The following is a 19,320-nucleotide window of genomic DNA, read 5'->3' as shown; positions in this document are numbered from 1 at the left end:
CAACCTGTCACCGGGGCCTCAGGCTGGGGGCTGCACACCAGGCACCTCAGCCCTTCTGCTTCGTGAAGAGCTCCCCAGCCACGTGTCCCCCACTGTGGTCATGCACGCGGCACTTCTAGGGTCTTGCTTCTAACCGAGACCTGCTCTGTTGAAAGCCTGTTTGACACTGGATCCCTTTATCAGTATTACGTAACTTTCCCAGAAATGTGCAATCATTAGGTCTCATGATACCTTCATCCAGATACTGATTTCAAACAGACCGAAAGGCCGACTTTGGTGTTTCTTAATACTCTGAGGGAACTGCTGTTCCCCAGGGTCAGCCCTCCCCACCTGCCTGCCTAGCTCTCCCCCATTATGGCAGCACCTCTTGGGTCTTCAGGGCCAACCTAGAAATTCATCTAGAGGAATGTGCTGAGGTCATTTTTGAGGGAAACTGAGCTAATTCAGCAGCCTGCCATTCAATCATTCAACAGGAATTGTGGACCTCTCACTCCATGCCCTGCTCCAGATCCCCATCTTCTGTGAATGGTGTGAGGTCAGGGAGCTGCAGGGTTCTGTGGGGCCTCTGACCAGTCTGGGTGCATGTGAGAAGTGGGCCGGGGAGGCTTCCTGGAGGAGGTGACCTGTAAGTTGGACTCGGCAGGCTGAAAAGTCAAGCAAAGGGAGTAGGAGTAGATGAGGGTATTTGAGGCAGAAGAAAGAACATAAAAGGCCCCAAGGCTGGAGGCAGGACAGCACTTCTGGGGGCATTGCATATCATTTATCTTGTTTGGAATTAGGATTTGGAGGTGGTATGGAAGAGACGGAGTTGGCAAGGTACACGGTGTCCATTATGAAGCGGTGTTCACAAGCAGGTCAGCAGTCCAGGTCACTCTCCATTCGAACAGAGTCCCCTCCCATTCCATGAAACTCTGAGTAGTTCTGACCTGGGAATTCCCTGGTGGCCCAGTGACTATGACTTTGCGCTACTAGTGCAAGGGGTCCAGTTTGATCCCTGGTCAGGGAACTAATTCCTACATGCCACAAATAAGAGCCTCAACTGAAAAAAAAAAAAAAATCCTGCATGCTGCAACTGCAGATCTAAGATTCCCAATGCTGCAACTAAGATCATGCGTAACCAAATAAGTTAATATTTTTTTACAAAAGCGTTCTGACCTTCCTCAGTGTTTCAGAGGCTTCTTAGGGCTATTGTCTACATGGCCTGGTCATTGCCCATCAGATGTCTCCTGAAATCCGGTCAGCATGGTGGTGGCATAAAGCCACGCACGAGAGTCAAATTTTCAGCTATAGTTGTGGCAAGACCCGATCTAAGGCCTGAGGTCAACTAAGAAGAAGGAGCTGGCTGTTGCTGCCCAATCCCAGAAATCCCATGTTTTCTCCCTTCCAGTCCTGGGCCTGGGTCCAGGCTGAGCTGAACCTCTCCCATCAGGTCCCAGCAGTGAACTCTTTAGGCTAGTTGGCACCACAGCTGGGATCTTGACCCAGGCTCTCTGGTGGCAGAGTCTTGCTCTGATTAAAGCTCTGAGGTCAGCTGGCAGAGAAAGGGTGGGATATTGGGGGATGTGTAGGCTCAGTTCAGCTCTAAGCTCTCACCCCACCTCCTCGGTGCCCCAGCCTCCCACCGAGTCCTGCCACCCATCTTTAGCATGACCTCTCCTGTAAGTCCTTCAACTGCCCCCTCACCTGCAACAGTGGCCCCTGATAGCCCTACTTAGTCCACTGGGACCCCACCCCTCATGGCAACAGCTCCCTGAAGAGGGCTGGGCCCCTGATCCCAGCTGTGGCTATCAAGTTCCTTCCTGAGGACTTTGGAATCCATGGGGGCATGTTTGATCACGCCATTACAGCCTTTTTGTCCTGGGGCTAGACCCGTATTCTGTGGAGTCTAACCTTGAAAGCAGTTCTGTGCCGCCTGCACCTGGGAGCACAAGCAGCTTGACTGCAGACAGAGAGGAGGGAGGGGACTTCCCTGGTTGTCCAGTGGTTAAGAATCCACCTGCCAATGAAAAAAACGGGTTGGATCCCTGGTCTGGGAAGATCACATGCCGTGAAGCAACCAGGCCTGTGGGCCCCCACGACTGAGCCCGAGTTCTAGAGCTCACGAGCCTCAACTACTGAAGCCCACATGCCTAGAGCCTGGACTTCACAACAAGAGAAGCCACTGCAATGAGAAGCCTGGGTATCACAACTAGAGAGTACCCTCTGCTCGCCGCAATTAGAGAAAGCGCAGGCATGGCAATACAGGCCCAGTGCAGCCAAGATTAATAAACAAACGAAAGAGGAGGAACGAAGAGTGAGGAAGCAGCTGTGTCTCTAGGGCTCTTTAGTTCACAATTCCTGGCTTTCCAAGGCCAGAAGTTCCCTTCTACTTGCCTGCTCTTGGATTCTGTGAGATATCCCTCTATTTGTAGAACAATTCTTACTTTTGGCTCAAACTAGCTCAAGTGGGTCTCTCTTCATTGCAACCAAAGATCGTCAGGTAGAGGGTAAGAGCTCCAAACTGGGGAAACATTTAATTCTTCATCTTCAAGTTTTGAGAATAAAAAGAGGCAATATTACTGATGACACTTGGACTATAGGTATAAACTGGGATAACACATGCAAACCGGGACATGTGGTTCCCCTATCTGTAAGTTAAAAGAAAAACACACAGATCATTCTCGTCTCATTTTGTGCTTCAAAGGCCATCTGGGAGGGCATATTAGGCGTGGGTTGTCATTCGTCTCTCTGAGACAAACCCGTGGCAGGAAGCTGGTCCAAGGTGGTGGTGGGGGTGGGATGGGGTGGAGGTGGGAGAGGGCTCATGGACACGTTTTCCTGAACGGTTGACAGAAAGCTGATTCTGGCTGTTGAAGAAGGTCAGAGTTGTGTTTCCTTTCCTTTCTTCTTGATAGATGAATGGGAAAAGGTCTGCTCTTTGATATTGGATTTTCCAAGGCCAAGAGATTCAATGCCATTCCAGGAATGTACTGTTTTGTGGGCGGGACAGTGGGCAAGGACCTGAGGGAAGGAGTCGAGGGAGGCTTCAGAACAGCTCAAGTAGCCAGATGGCTGAAGGTGTGGAGAGCTGTAAGTGGCGGGGCCGGGGCCTCTGCCTGGGTCTCCAGCCATGGTCCTCGCAGGGCTGCTGCTGCTGCTCACCCTGCTAGCTAGCGCTCACCTGCTATGGGGCCGGTGGAAGCTCAGAAACCTCCACCTCCTACCTCTGGTCCCGGGCTTCTGCACCTGCTGCAGCCCAACCTCCCCATCCATCTGCTGAGCCTGACTCAGAAACTCGGGCCTGTCTACAGGCTTCGCCTTGGGCTGCAAGGTGAGGGTCTGCCTCCTTCCTGGCCCACAACAGTGAGGAGGGTTGGGGGTGTGCTTTCCTGCTGACTTCCTGCTTTTCCTACCACTCTCCCCGCCAGAGGTGGTGGTGCTGAACTCCAAGAGGACCATTGAGGAGGCTATGATCAGGAAGTGGGTGGACTTTGCCGGCAGACCCCAGATACCATCCTGTAAGGGGTTGCTTGAGGGGAGAAGCAGGGCTTTGGGAAGCAGGGGAGGTCAGCCCTGTGGCTTCCTTGGTCAAGTCAACCCTCCCACCCCCAACCCCTACTCGCAGACAAGCTGGTGTCTCAGCGCTGCCAGGACATCTCTCTGGGGGACTACTCTCTGCTCTGGAAGGCCCACAAGAAACTCACCCGCTCAGCCTTGCTGCTGGGCACCCGCAGCTCCATGGAGCCCTGGGTGGACCAGCTGACCCAGGAGTTCTGCGAGGTGAGCCTGGACTCCCACAGTTAGCCCAGGTCAGCTTCACCCCTCCTTGAAGGCCCTCTATTTTTTTTCCACTTATATTACCCAAAGCATGTGGCATCTAGTTCCCTCACCAAGGATCGAACCTGTGCCCCCTGCATTAGGAGCAGAGAATTTAGCCTCTCGACCACCAGGGACGTCCCAGGTCCCTCCCTATTTAGTTCATGCTCTTTCTCTTCAGCGCATGAGAGTCCAGGCCGGTGCCCCCGTGACCATCCAGAAGGAATTCTCTCTGCTTACCTGCAGCATCATCTGTTACCTCACTTTTGGAAACAAGGTCAAGGCTCTCTTGCCCTCCCATATGCCTGCCCCCCTCCCCCCACCCCCCGCAACCCCTCCCTGATCCTCTCCTGGTTCTGCACTGAAAGGATGTCCTTCTTTTCTGGCAGGAGGACACCTTAGTACATGCCTTTCACGACTGTGTTCAGGACTTGATGAAGACCTGGGACCACTGGTCCATCCAGATTTTGGACATGGTTCCTTTTCTCAGGGTGAGGAGGCGCAGCCCCGACATGCCTGGTCCTGGGAGAAAGGGTGGGGATGGGGAACAGGCTTCCTTGCCAGCAGCTACACCTTCTTACTCTCTGCCCCAGTTCTTCCCCAACCCTGGGCTCTGGAGGCTGAAGCAGGCCATAGAGAACAGGGACCACATGGTGGAGAAGCAGCTGACGCGCCACAAGGTGGGAATCGTGCGTGGACCGGGGTCCTCCTCGGTTGGCAGCGGTGACGCTACTGGCCAGAGCCAGGCAGCTTCTGGGCCATCCCTGCGGTCCTGGACCCATGGCACCCTCTAAACACTCTCCCCAAGCCAGGCACTCAGGCCAGCTGGTCCTCCCCTCCCCAGGAGAGCATGGTGGCCGGCCAGTGGAGGGATATGACGGACTACATGCTCCAGGGGGTAGGGAGGCAAAGAGTAGAAGAGGGCCCGGGACAGCTCCTGGAAGGACACGTGCACATGTCTGTGGTGGACCTTTTCATCGGGGGCACTGAAACCACGGCGAGCACCCTCTCCTGGGCTGTGGCGTTCCTACTTCACCACCCCGAGGTATGCCCTGGAGGAGGCAAAGGGATCCTTCCTGGCAGCCTGGCCAGGGTGGCGGGAACCTAGCTCACTGGTGGCGATGCAGGCTGTGTTGTGGGGTGTAGGACTGGGTGGGTCAGTGGGGTTTGCCTGGGTTCTTCTACTCGGCACATAGTTTCATGTGAGTTCCTCCAGGGAATGGTGGAAGTCTGGGCTTCCCTAGTGGCTAAGACTGTAAAGAATCTGCCTGCAATGTGGGAGAGTCAGGTTCGACCCCTGGCTCAGGAAGATGCCCTGAAGAAGGGAATGGCAACTCACTTTAGTACTCTTGCCTGGAGAATTCCATGGACAGAAGAGTCTGGAGGGTTACAGCCCATGGGCTCTCAGAGAGTCGGATACGACTGAGTGACTAGTGTATGCGTGCACGCACACACACACACAGACATACACAATGGAGGCTGGCAGCTGAGGGCTGGCCGCTGAGGGCTGGCCAGTGACAGGACTTGGGCTCCATTTCTCAGATTCAGCAATACCTTCAGGAGGAGATGGATCGCGAGCTGGGCCCCAGAGCCTCGAACCCTGGAGTCACATGAAAGGATGGCGCTCAGCGGCCCTTGCTAAAGGCCACCATTGCAGAGGTGCTGCCCCTGGCCTTGCCACATGGCACCACGGCCTAGCAGGTGACTCCGGAGGCCTAGGGATGAATGGCCAAGGCCCCAGCAGGGTCCAGTGGGCCTCTCACTTAACCCTAACCCTCAGCATCTTCAGCTACGACATCCTTGAGGGCATGGTCGTTATCCTTAACCTCTAAGGTGCCCACCTGGACGGGACCGTCTGGGAGCAGCCGCACGAGTTCTGGCCCGGTGCGTGGCGGGGCGGGTGCCTGCGGTGGTGGGTGGCGGTGCAGCGGGCGGCCCATGAGCCCGGTCCTTCCGCCCACCCGCAGACCGCTTCCTGGAGCCGGGCGCGAACCCCAGCGCGCTGGCATTTGGCTGCGGGGCGCGCGTGTGCCTGGGCGAGTCGCTGGCGCGCCTGGAGCTCTTCGTGGTGCTCCTGCGACTGCTGCAGGCCTTCACGCTGCTGCCGCCGCCCGTGGGCGCCCTGCCGTCGCTGCAGCCGGATCCCTACTGCGGTGTCAACCTCAAGGTCCAGCCTTTCCAGGTGCGGCTGCAGCCCCGGGGGGTGGAGGCCGGGGCCTGGGAGAGCGCCAGTGCCCAGTGATGGGGGAGGAGTGGGTGGGAGGACTCGGCCAGTCACGTGCCTCGGTGTCTTCTTTTATTGCTCCCGTACAAACCGCTGCCCTCCCCGCTGTAAACATGGTGCTGTGAGATCAACGGTGAGGGGTCTCACGCCCACCACACTGGCAGAAGGCTGCTAGCACAACATGGAGAAGAGTTCGCTTTTACGTGGTGCCCCATAAAACACAGAGCTTTTGTGCTCTGGAGAAAAGCAGAGGGGTGTTAGGGAACTTGCCCTCTCTCTGTCTCCCAGGAGATGGATCCACAGGACTCCCTTGCCACTCCTCACTGCCACCTACCCCAACCTTCCAGAGTGTCCCCAACGCCTCACCAGGGTTGTTGTAGTCACACAGGATGGCCCTGGCCGGCGGTACCAGCCCCACGGGCACCTCCTGCACAGCTCCAAAGCCTATGTACTCCTGGGAGGTGGGGACCTGGCATGGGGGGAGATGGGAGGCAGGGAAGTCAGGGACCCACTTCTGGGCCCTGAGCTTTCATAGACCGCTGTGATGGATTTGCTTGGCCTGTTTGGTTCCGGTCGATCTTATCTTCAGTGTCCTTTATGTTTTTTTACCTTCCAGCCTCAGGATTTCTAAAAACTGCTCCTCAAGGTCTCTGCTGACTTCACTGCTCACATGGTGACCTCACCCCAGTCTCTTGTCCTGGCACCTTCACAGAGGCTCACTTCATGGACACATTCTTCACGAAGCTCTCCCTACCCTCAGGGCTAGCTTCCAGACCACCCCGATTCTGACCTGCTCATTTCTTACCTTCCTGCTTCGTCCCTCCCAGAGACACAGGCCCCAGCCTAGGCCCTTCCCCTTCTCTGTGCTCCCCAGGGTAGTCTCATCATTCCCCAAACTCTGCAGGTGGGCAGCTTCTCCCAAATGTTCAGCCTTTTTCTTGTATTGGGACTTTTACAGGATGTATTAAACTCTCCCGATTCCGTCTGCCTGCCCTCCAAACCCACTCACCCTCTCAATAGCCTCAATGATACAACTAAGGCCTCCCTTTTCTGCTTGGTAACAGCAAGTGCTAGCCCTCTGCTTGCCTTCTATGACTCCACCACTCATGTCTAGGCCCAGATCCTTCTCCTCATGCCCACACTGGTCCAGTTCAGCCTGGTATCCCACGTGAGTTTCCTTCTTAAGCTGCACGGTGAGCTCCCTGACTTGACATCTTCCTCATTTTCCACTGTGTTCAACCAGACTCCTCTGCCTGGCTTCTCAAGCTAACAGGGTTTTTCCCCTCTGCACACACTGCGCAGGGAGGGTCTCCCTGACGCACAAATACCTGGCCAGTTGTATCTCAGTCTTAACACGCCTGACGAATGGTATCACAGTATTAACACGCCTTTTTCACATTTTTCTCTGAGAGGTTACAGTAAATGTTCAAAAAACTTTTTTGAGGGCCATCAGAGGGTTGATAACTATGTGTTAGTCAAAGGTGGCCATGGGAAAAACAACAACAACAACAATTCATCTAAAATCACCATCATTTCAAAAAAGACAAAATACACATTTATATAGAAAAAGAAAGAGAAGGTCAATGAAAAAGAAGCAGTCCCTCAAGTTGAATACATTCAGCTTTATGAAAGGCGCTCTCTCAAGCCCTCCCCGGCTGACTGGCACTGGGCCCAAAGCCACCGAAGGGGCTCAGCCCCGCCTCCCTGCAGGCAGCGGGGAACCTCCCTGGCCAAGCCTCTGACCCCCTCCTGTCCTGCCTTCCTGCTCACTCCACAAGGTCTCTCCCAGAGCAGTAGCTGCTGATACACCTGCCTTCTGGGAATCCTCCTAACACGAGCTCAGGAAACCCAGTGCCAGCTGTGCGCCCCTCTGTCACCCTCCTTGCTCACCGAGTCGAAGTACAGCAGGACGTGGGGACCCTCGGTCTCAAAGTGGCTCACGTAACGGTCGGAGAGGGAGGCCAGCTGTGGGGAACGGGAGCCGGGAGTCACAAGGAGAAAGCCCCCGGCCGCCTGCACGTGACAGGGCTCAGCAGCTGGGGCTGCTGCGGGGATGGGACAGGGCTCCTGGGGCACAGGCGGCCCCTCTGGGTGGCTGGTCACACCGTCTCCAGGTCAGCCCGCAGGGCGTGGAATCCACTCAGGAGGGTGATGTCCGTAATGGCCATGCCTGACAGCCCCACCTTCGCAGACTTGCCTGTGGAGACACGTGCCTGTTGTCTGGGTCCCCCTGCCTGGTTCACTGGATGCACCCTGGGTTCCAGTTCGTTGGCCGCCTTGGCAGCCTCTGTCTTACAGTAGTTCCTCCACCTGTCAAACAGATTTAGAGGTGTCATGGGCCGGGAGTGGGCCTCGGGGTCATCCCCGGCTGGACAGTCCTCCTACTTTAGTCCTCGTAGTCCTCCTCCGCCTCTACTGCGAGGGGACAGCACTGTGGCTCAGCCCTGGCACCACCCCCTCAGAGACCCACAGCCTGTGACCCCAACACTCACTCGTGTACTCGACGTGGCCCATGACCGTCACTTCAATCTGAAGACCCTGGCGGGTCGTGTTCGTCATGTCCATGACATTGTAGTTGCAAAGGACCTGGCTCAACAAGGGGTGGGAAGGGGACATGGGACCTTTGGGGCCACAGACCTCTCTCCAGAGCCACATGGAAGGCTCTGGACCCCTTAGCTCCTGGGCTAAGAGCTTCGAGGCCCTCTGCCCATTCCCATCCACCTCCCAGACCAGTCCAAAAATACAAAGGAGCCGAGGTGTTGGGTGAGAAAGAGAGCGGAGCAGGGTCCTGGCATGGGGGCAGGCACTGTACACATGCACTGAAGAAGCTACAGAGAAAAGTTCAGGAATGGCTGCCAGGAGAAGCTTGGAGGAGGAGAATGAGTGTGTCATGGGGGACAAGAAGCACCTGAAGGACATTCAGGGCCAGGAGATGTGTATAGATGCAAGGACCTGTCCTGCTGGGGAGGTGGGCATGGCTGGGGTGAAAGCAGACGAGGAGGTACTGGGGTCATGAGGACAGGCTTAGGATGGAGCAGGGGGCACTAAGATGGCCTCTGCAGTGGCAGCTGGGCTCCTGTATGGAAGGGACACTGTCAGTCAGACAAGGAGACACAGGAGGAGGAAGGGGTTTGGGGCTCAACCACGTCTAAGGTGCTGTGGGACACAGGGGCTCAGAGCTCAGGGGAGACACTTGGCTTGAGGGGCCAAGTGTTTGAGCATCAGCACTGAGGGCTGAAGGGGACCACAGGTGCCCAGAAAGAGGGCAGAGCAGAGTGAGGGGCACCTGCCCAGGACAGAGCACAGGCAACCGCAACCCAGGGGCCTCTTCCTCCTTCCCAGACCATGAGCTCTGCCCGCAGGTCTCCCACTCAACACCCCGGCTTCACCCTGATGGGCCTGCCTGCCCAGTGCCACCAGCTCTCACCTTCAAGGTTCCTTTGCTGTTTCCTCTCACCTCCACGTTAATCTTGCTTCCCAGGGAAAACTTTCACAAGCACAAAAGGGAAAGAGATGTCAGAAGGGCACACTGTTGCTTCAACTTACCTCCTCCACCAAAATAACTCCACCTCCTCTCCCCACCTCTCTTCTCAACACTTTCTACTTTCACCTGCATTCTCTCTCCACCATCTCCTAAACCCTCTGTAGATTCTGCATGGATCATTTTTAGATCAGATCAATGAAGCTCAGAGGTTGGGTGACTTGCTACAGCTCACAGAGCCAGTAAATCTCCCCACAGACTTATCAGTCTGTTATCAGAAAGAGGGGCCATAGGGATTCAGCAGGGGTGAGGAAACGGGGATGACTTCTGGCCTGGCCGAGGGAGGCCCAGGTGTCCCGGTCACCCAGGTGAGGGCACGGTTCACCTGCAGCTCCTCCTCCAGCCTGTGGACTTGGTGGTTGGTCAGCTGCAACACGTGGGACTTGAGCCCACTGCGGCCCAAGGAGCTCAGGGTCACGTTGAGCCCCTTCTCCTCGGCGGTGTAGGACGCAATCCAGTACGCAGACAGGGCGTCCAGAGCCACAACAGTGTCCTGGGGAAAGCGGGCCGGGACTCAGGTACTCGATCTCAGGACCAGCCACCCTAGAATCCCAGGACAGCCCCTACCTGGGTGCTGCGGAATCCCCCTTGGAAGCTGCCCTGGCGGGTCAGCCAGGATGCAGCCTGGTCGGCCAACTCAGCCTTGCCCTCCCATAGCAGCAGGTGTAGCAGGCCGTAGGCCATGGTTTCAATCCACAGGGCCGGAGCCTGGGGAATGGGGTCTGCTGGGCTATGTGGAGCCAGAGTGGGTGACAGGACGTTGCTTGGAGAAGTGGTGACTGAGCCCCAGTACAGCTTATCTGGAGTGAAAGGAGACCCACAGGTGAACAGGGGAGGATCTTAGTCATCTGACCCTTTGACGCCCCCCCTTTATCTCTCCTAATTTCCCAGTAACCCCTGCTTATGCTCTGATTCCCTCCGAGGGCCTCCATTCATTCCGTTTCTCCCTTTGGACATGCTCAGGGGTCTCGCTCTCCCAAGCCTCAGGTTCACTGCCAGGACCCCCTCACCACCGATGTCCTGGGCCATGGCCATGAGGTTGTTGTGGGCAACTCTCCGCAGGTCCTCGAGGGCCTCGGTCAGCGACAGGGCGTAGGCCGTGATGGCGGAGGCGTGGGAGCCCAGGAGCCCAGAGGTTACTTTCGCACCCAAGAAGGTGTTTGCTCTTGAGAAGGAATTTTCCTGGAGAAAGTTGGGGGAGGATCTGTGCACTGGGCTCCTGAGGGGAAAGTGGATCAGCGAAGGGCAGACACATAGCTGCCTTACCACTCTACTCAAGTGCTCAGAATGCTTGTCTGGGAGGACCGCCAGCCTGTGGTGAAGGGCGATGACCACAAGGGCCGTGAGCGCCACAGTCTCATCGCTTCCCACTAAGCCTCCCTGGTTGAAGTGGGCAGAAAAGGAGGCACCAACCACGAGTGGGGAGGGGCAGGGCTACTCTTCCCTCCTATGCCCTTGGCCCAGCCTCCCAGCCCCATACCTGCATTTCCCTGTGGATAACAGGACAGGGGTCGTGGAATGAGCCATCATCCCGTTGCTGCGACAGCAGCCACGTGGCTGTCTCCTGCAGCTTTTCAGCAGAGCCGCCCACCTGATCCTGGGCCAAACTCAGTATCTTCAGCACAAAGGCCGTGAGCCTAGAGGAGACGAAGGCATTGCTAGGGATAGCCACTGGTCCCGGTAAAGGGGAGGCCCCACTCCTGGTGGCTCCTGGCTATTTACCCTCCCATAGTAGCTGGCTCTGCCCCCACCAGCCCTGGCCCCTTCCATACACCCAGGACACTCCCCCAAACTCACCAGGTGCTACTGTCCCGATGTAACCAAGCCCCGTAGGAACCATCTCTTTTTCGAAACTCCTGGATCCACGTGTAGCCTTGGAGGGGAGAGGCAGCTGAGGTCACACCCACTTCCCTACTGCTGTGGCCAGGCTACGCTCAACATTTCCACTGGGGACCGAATCTCTCTTCCCTGCTCTGACCACCCGGGCTGCCCAGCTTCCATTAATTGCCCTCCCCTGGCCCCCAGTCCTGCTAGTCGCTGCACTCAGAACCTTTCTGGATGAGATTCACAGCGTGGTCCTTGGTCTCAGGGGCAGCATGCTCCACTGCTCAGTCTTGTCCAGGTAGCGGGAAGCAGCCAGTGTTGGAGCCAACAGGGTCATGGTTTGTTCCGCGCAGCCTTGGGGAAGCCTCAGGAGGGAGGCCAGGCCTCCCGGTGACAAGGCCCCCTCAGAGCCCAACGCTTCCAGTGGATCCGAGGCTATGGGGAGGGACACGATGGAGGGTCAGAGAGCAGGTCAGGGGGCCAGGGTCGGAGGGTCATGGAGTCTCAGGATCAAACAGAAATTCCCAGGTTTCCCATGAATCCAAGAGAAGCCCCTGGGAAGGGACTGGAGGACATGCCCACCTGTGACTCTGACGAAACTCTTGAAATCTCCTTCAGGGATAATATTGGGATCAGAGTTGCCAGGAATTTCCAAGGTCCAGCCTCGGGGGTCTGGGAAGATGAGGGGAGTCAGCGGTCTGTCCTGCTGCCCACGCCCTCTGTCCCCTCCCACCCCAGGACACTGCTGTCTGTGAGTGGAGGTCACTCACCCAGGGGGTTGAGTTCATAGACTATTTCCTCCCTGTGAAGGGCCCCTTCTCTCTGTGGAGGGGAAACGGAGCTGTGAGAGGCTAGAGCCTGCCCCTCCCAGCGCACACTCCTCAGGACTTGCAGTTGGAACTTCAGGGACACAGTGGGGCCAGGATTGTGGAAAGTGCAATGGACAAAAGCATTGGGTTTGGGGGGTGGCCTCAGCCCTGTTGCAGGGAGAGGGCCAGAGCAGGGGATGAATCTCGGAGCTGGGGACCTAGATTCAGGGGTGTGCCATTCACCTCGACTTGTAGAATCTTAGATATTGCGTCCCCCACAGGGAAATCAAAGGATCCTCGAGCCATCACCTTCAGGGACACGGCAGCAGCTGCGATGGGCACCACAGAGAAGCCAACGGGCCGGGCAGAGCCCACGGGCACCTGCACCTGCTGGGCGAGCCCTCCACCCCCGGCCAGGCACAGCCCCTCCACTGTGGACACGTGGACGCTCACCTGGGGTCAGGAAGACGGGAAGGGCCAGGGTCCCAGCCCAGTTAGGCTCCCCACCCTCACCTGCCCCAGTCCCCCGCCACCACCCTGCGCGCAGCCGCCAAGGGACCTCATGGTCAGATCGCTATCCAGGTAGTTGTAGAGGACAGGCCGCAGCTCGAGCTGCTCAAAGCGGCGGACAGAGACCGGCAGGCGGAGGTGCATGTGGAATTCACGGAACACTCGGAGTCGGGCCGGGGTGGCCACACACAAGCCTGATATAGAGTGGGCACAATTGAAAGGCCTGGAGGCATCACACCCAGGGGACCCCAGCAGTGAGGGGCAGGGCCTGCCCCTGGTCCCCCCACTTCCCACCCATCCCCTGCCTGCCATTGCTCTCTGGCTTCAGTCCCCATGCTTGGCATGCAGACATCTCCAGGTCTCTGCCCTTCCTTCCTGTACCAAGAGCTAAGGACCAAGCAGGGAGCCTCGACCAGGGAGCCTGGAAAAGGGAGGCCCAGGGCCCCAGCAGGGTGACGGCACCTGTGGTTTTGGACAGGCTCACGCCGTGAATCTCCCACATGGTCAGAGAGTCCGGGAGCAGCAGTCGCAATCTGCAGTGGGAAAGGTGAGAAGCTGGGTCCCACGCTGGGCAGGACCCCGACACTGCCCAGAGACAAGGCCAGGCCCCATGCGCGCCCTCACTGGGAGAAGCGGTCCACTTCTTCCACTTTCCAAAGCCAGTTCTCGGGGAAGAAGCTGCGCACGGGGATGTCATCCTCTTCGATCAGGTCCTCCTCCTGCAGGAGCTCCATGGCTTTGGGGGCACACGGTGGAGGGTGGTGAGGAGGGGGCCGTCCTGACCCTCCAGGGGCCCCAGCCAGTGCCCCAGCCACACCCAGCCCCTCACCTCGGGCCAGGCCCACCTGGCCCCTGGTCCGGGCCTTCTTGCGCAGGCTCTTGGCATACTGGCAGCAGGACAGGAAGTGCTCGCAGCAGGCCGGCTGCTGCACCGGGGCCGCCCGCTGCTCACAGGTGCGCGCCATGGGCAGCCGCGTCAGCCCGTCCTGGCAGCAGCGCTTGGCGACGGGGGAAGTGTACTGGCCCACTGCAGGACCAGGTGAGGGTGAGCGTGAGGCATGCCTTATCCCCGACCCGACCTCTAGATGTACCAGGACTCACCCCGAGAGACCAGGAACTTGAGGGTGGTCAAAGCAGAGCACTTCCCCCACTCCCTTTCACCTCAGAACTGTGGTGTCTGGATTACTAGCCCGGACGCCATGCACGGGCTCAATCGGGAGCAGAGGACCCAACAGGCAGACCTGCATCCCGAGCCTCGGGCCCAAGTGGAGAACTGCATATGCCTTAGTTGCTCAGGTGTGTCCAACTCTGAGACCCATAGACTGTAGCCCACCAGGCTCCTCTGTCCATGGAATTCTCCAGGCAAGAATACTGGAGCTGGTAGCCATTCCCTTCTTCAGGGGATTTTTCCAACCCACGGATCGACCCTGCGTCTCGTGCATTGCAGACAGATTCTTTACCATCTGAGCCACCAGGGAAGCCCTAGAGAATTACATGGGCACCCTCAACTCACGTTTCTCATGAATCGCCTTTTGGAAGTTCACATTTCTCTTTTTCCTAGACTTTGACTCCTTGGGACAGCTCAGACCTGGTAGAGAGCAGGACTGCAGTCAGCAGGAGGATGCAGGGCCTCCCCCTCCCCTCTGAGTCTCCCCTCCCAGCCCAGCCCTTCCCACCCCTCCCCTTCCTGTCTTTCCCCTTCAGGCCCCTCCTTCCTCCTTATCCTCCCACCACCCACTCCCCTTCCTCCTCTGTCCTCACTCTTTCTGATTTCAGTCCGATGGTCTCCATCAGAAAAGGCCAGACCAGCTGCTTTGAACACTTGAGGGGCAGTGTCTCCACCGCCGGGACCACAGCCAAGGTCATAGCTGTTCATAGCTTCGAAGACCTGGCCAGAAAAGGCAGAGATGCTGCAGAGACAAGAGTGGCTGTGGCCACGATCGCATACTCAGCTGCAGGTTAGAGGGCAGGGTCCACACAAGTACGAGAGAGACACAGAGACCGGAAACAGAGGCCACCGGGGCCAAGGCTCAAGGGAGGAGTGGCAGCAGTCCAGCTGAGTGAGTTCTAGTGCCTGCCTGGAGTCGGGCAGCAGGAGGATGAACCTGGGAGGGAAGGGAGGATCAGAGAGAGGACCTGACCAACCTTGACCATGTCGAGGGGTTTGTGGGACTTGCCACCCACAGCATACAGAGCCGTGTCCACAGCTCCCAGGGCCACCAGGGCTCGAGACTCTGTTTTCAGGTTGAGTTTCACAGTGTCCCCAGGACGATATGCCTTGGAACTGTCCACGTTCAGCTCCAGCTGGCAGAGGTGGCAGGTGGGGGGCAGTCGAGGTGGGGAGAACTCGTTCAGTCTTGTGCATCCTCAGTGCACCCCAAACTAAATCACCCCGTTTGCAGTCATGCAGTCTTCTCTCTTAATCCTCCCAGCACACGCACACACCCCATCTCTTCCGATGCCAGTTACCTTCCCCTCACAGTCTCCAGCCTGGACGTCCACTCGCAGGGAGTTGGCCACCGGGACACCCCCGTGATAGTAGAAGGCCACGAGGTGGAAGGAGGGCACCAGGTGATGGTCCACAAACATGGAGATGGAGGTCAGGTGGCTCCTGGGCTCTCGATGTACAGACACGATCTGGCCCCGGGACACAATCTGGAGGAGAGCAGGGTGCTTCTCACTGCCCATCCCATGCCCTGAGGCCACCACCCACCCTGAGGGCTCCTTCCTCTTGAGACCCTCCCACCCTGTCCCCCCTGTGGCCCCTAATACGCACCATGTAGTAGAAGTAGGAGAAGCTCCCACTGATGCCCACGGCTCGCAGGTTTAGGTTAAGGGTCTCTCCGACTTTAAGAGGTCGCGGATTCTGCCACTCAATGGACAAAAATCCAGAGCTTCTGGACACCGGTGCTTTCACAGTGAGACTGCCTACCGCAGGGTAGGGGGAGCCTGCAGACACCTGGAGAGAGGGCAGAGGTCGCAGGATCAATGGAAAGGGCACAGGCACCCAGCTTCCCCCCCTCTACCTGCCACCCTGGGAACGTTCTCTCCTAGCTCCCCCACTCCCATGAGGGTGGGGTCCTACCGAGAGCTGCACTTCTGAGATGGTCCGAGGAACACCAATGGAGACGATGACTTGGCCGCTCCCATCTGTGTTCTGTTCAAAGTCCCGGTTTTTAGAAGTCAATCCAGAAAACAACTTGGAAGACACTTTGACGGGAATGCCAGAGGCTGGGGAGCCTGACATGTCACGGACCAGGGCCTAGGGAGATGAGGGAGGGGCAGAGGGAAGAGTGCAGTCAGTGAGACGCGGCCCCCTCCTGCCCACCACCTCCGGCGCCCACTGCTCATCCTCCCCCTTCCAGAAGAAACCTGCAGCAGGAAGGGGACCCCAGGTATAAGCTGCTGCTTGGTTTTGCTTAGATCCAGGGAGAAGGGAGATAACACGAAACGCCAGGACATGAGCTCTGCCTCCTCCATCTCTCCTCCTGCAAGATACAGAGTGGAGAGAGGTGGACACAGAAACCTGGGAAGAGAGGAAAAGGAGGGCTGGGGGCAGGGAAGGGGTGCTCTAGTGTTTCCCTCCACCAAGGCTGAACTTTTCAGGGCACAAACTGCCGTCTGTTCATCTCTATGTGTTTTGAGGTCAACAGAGAAGGGATGGATGGATGGATGGTTGGATAGAGACATAAGTGGATGGAAAAATAGTTTGTCAAATAGATGGATGGATGGGTGGATCCATAGATGTTTGTGTGATGGATAGATGTTTGGCTGGGTGGATGGCCAGATTGATAGGTGGATAATAAATGTATGAGTGAATGAATAGCTGGATAGGCAGATGATGGGTGGATGGCAGGATGGGTGAATGAATGAATGGATGGATAGGTGGATGGTAGGGTGATGGATGGATAGATGAGGATTGGATGGATGGGTGGATGGATGGGTGAAAAAAACAATATGGAGATGGTGGAAGTTCGCCCTTTCCCAGAAAAAGCCCAGAAATGCAGTTGTAGAGAGACGATCTTCTGCATCTTTCCTGACTTTGTGTCCCAGTTGAAGGTAAGCAAGGTGATGTTGGTGCTAGAGAACAGAGGGTCAGCTCGGAGGTCAGAGGTGAGGGTCCAGGGTTATAATCAGGGGAAACCACTCACCTGGAGACTCAATAAGGCTGCTGCAACATAACAGGCGCAGCCCTGGGAGGTCATCAGTGCTAATATTAAGCTTCTCCAGCACACCCTGAAACTCAGCCTTTTGCAGGGAAATTTGGCACTGGCCATCCACCAGCTGGGGCAAAGAAGACAGGACAGAGAATGAGACTCGAGTCTCCCACCTCACCTCCTCACGCCGCCTCACTCTCCTCACCCACCTCACGCACCTCAACCCTCCTTCCTACCGTGGTCTGACTCTCCAGGCCCCGCAGGAAAGTCTTTTCACCGTCCTCACCCAGGAGCCCAAAGCGCACGTATGCCACCCCCTGCACTGGCTTCCCGTAGATGTACCTGCCACGGAGGAGAGATTCGGACGAGGGGCTGAGGCCTGGGGCAAGGGAGGGAAGTGGGGTTCCACAGCACATTCATGCTGCATGGGGCATCCTGGGATCAGGCCCAGTGTGAGGGACCATGTGCGAGGGGGAGTTACCTGGCCTGGATGATCATTTGGATGTCACTAAGAAAGCCAGGTGTTGTCAGGATGTAGGGGTTTTCAGGAATGATCTTCACCTCAAAGTTGGGGAGAACTGACCCAAGGCAAAGGGAGGGCAGATCAGACTCTCGTGAAAGGACCCTTAAAATATTTCCCTCCCCTCGGGGTTGTGGCAGCCGCGTCTCTCTTCCCTGGCCCTGCACCCCCCACCTCTGCTCCACCCCTTCCTCCTTGCAGACAAGGAGCACTTGTCCCTCCCGTCTCTAGCTCTCACCATATTTCTTCACCTTACTGGGTGCTGCTATTGGAATCCAGGCTATCTGAGAATCAGGCTGAGATTTTTCACATCGCTGGCCTCAGGATAGACAAAGGAGAGGCTCAGCTCACTATTGTGAGAGGTCTGCGGACAGCCAGTCACCAAACTCCCTAGGAGGAGACTGGAGGGTGAACCAGGGGCTGAGGAAGCTCAGTATCGGACCATGTGCTGTAGGTGGACAGCTCGGGGGAGGTTTTGGCATGTCCCAGGGAGGAGATGCTCACTCTGATATGTCTAGGATCACAAAGTTGTCCTGAAAGATGGAGGAGGGAGCAAACACTTCCCTTTTCTACACGTGGAAGCCTTGAGAGTTCTGCAATGGGAGTAAAGTGGTCACGATCAGAGGCCAGTTCAGCAGCCCAGGCCCATAGGAAGGTCAGAGGGCGGCGGCTCACCTCCACCATGACCGTGAGGATGTCAGTGGCCGGGCGCATCTTCTGATCCAGAGCAAAGACTCGGTAGCGAACTGGAAATGGAGGATGAGGAGGTGAGCAGGAGCCATGGGAGGGTGGGCCCTGGACCCTGGACCCCCTCCCAGAAAGTGAAGGGAAGGAGAACAAATGTTTGCAAAGCAGCCTTCCTGTGAGGGGCTTCAGGTTATCTCACTCAAGTGGCTGGGAAGGCATGAAAGGTGGAGGCCCTGGCGCCAACTCACCCTGCTGGCCAGGGTTATAAACGGGCTGGTCCGTCTGCAGAAAGAGGTGCCCCCGGCGAGAGGAGAACAACAGGTTGACACCCTGCATGTCTGTCTGTTTGGACAGAGAGTCCCTTAGCCATGAGGACTGCACCATCAGCTGCACCTCGGGGGCTCTGCGGAGCAGATGGAGGCGACAGACCCTGGCCTGTTCCTGGGGGATCTGGAAGAGAGGGAGAGGGAGTGGGTGAGAGAGCAGAAGGGAAAAGACAGACTGACACACAGAGGAACACAGGGCTGGGAGGGGAGGAAGGGAGCAGGGGGATGAGAAGACAAAGATGTTTCCAAGAAGACAGAGGAGAACAGGAGGTGGGGCGCTGGGTGGCACCAGGAGGGAGTAGGCCTTTACCGGGATGTTGAGGAGTATGAAGTCTCTGTCTGAGTTGAGGCTGAAATCCACCTTCGGGGAGCAGAGCTCATTAACATGGGATGGGTTCCTCAGGAACACGGATCCTCTCACCATCTGTCCTGAAGGAGCATCCTGGAGTTTCACGGCCATAGACGGGGGACCCCTATGCGAACCACAGAAGGAGAAAACAGGAGCAACCTGGGAAGAACAGGTGCGAGTCAACAGCCAGCCTCCAGCCTTCCCCCCAAATCAAGACCCTCTGAGCCCACTCTCCCCTCACCAGCCCTGGCCCTGTTCAAGCTCTCCGTATCCTGCCTCCAGGACCTGGGCTTCTGCAGAGACAAGGCGAAGAAGCAAGATGCCCAGATCAGCCCCCAGAGGAGCCTCATGGCTGGAGGACCTGAGGGGTTCAGACCCGCCTGCTCCTTTCTGGTTAACCCAGGGCTTGGAGCAGAGTTTTGACTCAGAGCCTTGCTCCTCCCCTGGCCCAGATAAGCCGGGAAACCACGTGACAACCAAGAACTGCAACTGGCCCCAGACCCAGAACTGGGAGGGGGCACCCCGGACACCTGGGTCTCTTGAGGGAATCATGGACTCAACTGAGTCCTTCCCTGTTA

General features: G+C 57.2%; 1 protein-coding gene, 1 long non-coding RNA gene and 1 pseudogene across 3 annotated transcripts; 1 reads left to right on the top strand and 2 right to left on the bottom strand.

The window, feature by feature from the left end:
• Positions 1–721: 721 nt before the first annotated feature.
• On the bottom strand, positions 722–2,554 carry LOC147347041 (uncharacterized). The gene is made up of 2 exons (XR_015152099.1): positions 2,424–2,554; positions 722–1,996 (listed from the first exon to the last, which is right to left on the bottom strand). It is a non-coding gene; the product is annotated as an uncharacterized LOC147347041 (long non-coding RNA).
• A 404-nt stretch (positions 2,555–2,958) lies between these two features.
• Positions 2,959–6,082, top strand: LOC147347040 (steroid 21-hydroxylase-like; annotated as a pseudogene). Its single transcript, XR_015152092.1, has 11 exons — positions 2,959–3,310; positions 3,408–3,497; positions 3,605–3,759; positions 3,977–4,072; positions 4,185–4,286; positions 4,389–4,475; positions 4,640–4,840; positions 5,338–5,487; positions 5,530–5,540; positions 5,576–5,679; positions 5,763–6,082. The product of XR_015152092.1 is annotated as a steroid 21-hydroxylase-like (transcript).
• Positions 6,078–19,092, bottom strand: LOC147347039 (complement C4-like). Its single transcript, XM_086369273.1, is given in 39 exon segments — positions 6,078–6,488; positions 7,910–7,984; positions 8,125–8,408; positions 8,411–8,434; positions 8,512–8,605; positions 9,447–9,506; positions 9,886–10,053; positions 10,128–10,360; positions 10,571–10,742; positions 10,827–10,940; positions 11,041–11,197; positions 11,358–11,433; positions 11,611–11,652; positions 11,655–11,819; positions 11,967–12,056; positions 12,155–12,206; positions 12,437–12,641; positions 12,753–12,897; positions 13,166–13,236; positions 13,328–13,439; positions 13,533–13,730; positions 14,217–14,291; positions 14,465–14,591; positions 14,849–15,007; positions 15,173–15,358; positions 15,480–15,662; positions 15,789–15,965; positions 16,076–16,191; positions 16,855–16,987; positions 17,097–17,202; positions 17,342–17,438; positions 17,619–17,635; positions 17,637–17,699; positions 17,885–17,973; positions 18,056–18,126; positions 18,316–18,517; positions 18,704–18,858; positions 18,861–18,901; positions 19,028–19,092. Coding segments are annotated over 39 exon segments (4,869 nt in total). The 3' UTR covers positions 6,078–6,218.
• Between the last annotated feature and the right edge of the window lie 228 nt (positions 19,093–19,320).

Source organism: Bos grunniens, chromosome 23 (genome assembly GCF_055505025.1).
Source record: "Bos grunniens cultivar Pamir isolate PY7600 chromosome 23, Bosgru_T2T1.0, whole genome shotgun sequence".
Classification (NCBI taxonomy): Eukaryota; Metazoa; Chordata; class Mammalia; order Artiodactyla; family Bovidae; genus Bos; species Bos grunniens.
Note: the sequence above shows the minus strand (reverse complement) of the source record. Positions and strands in the feature narration are given on the sequence as shown.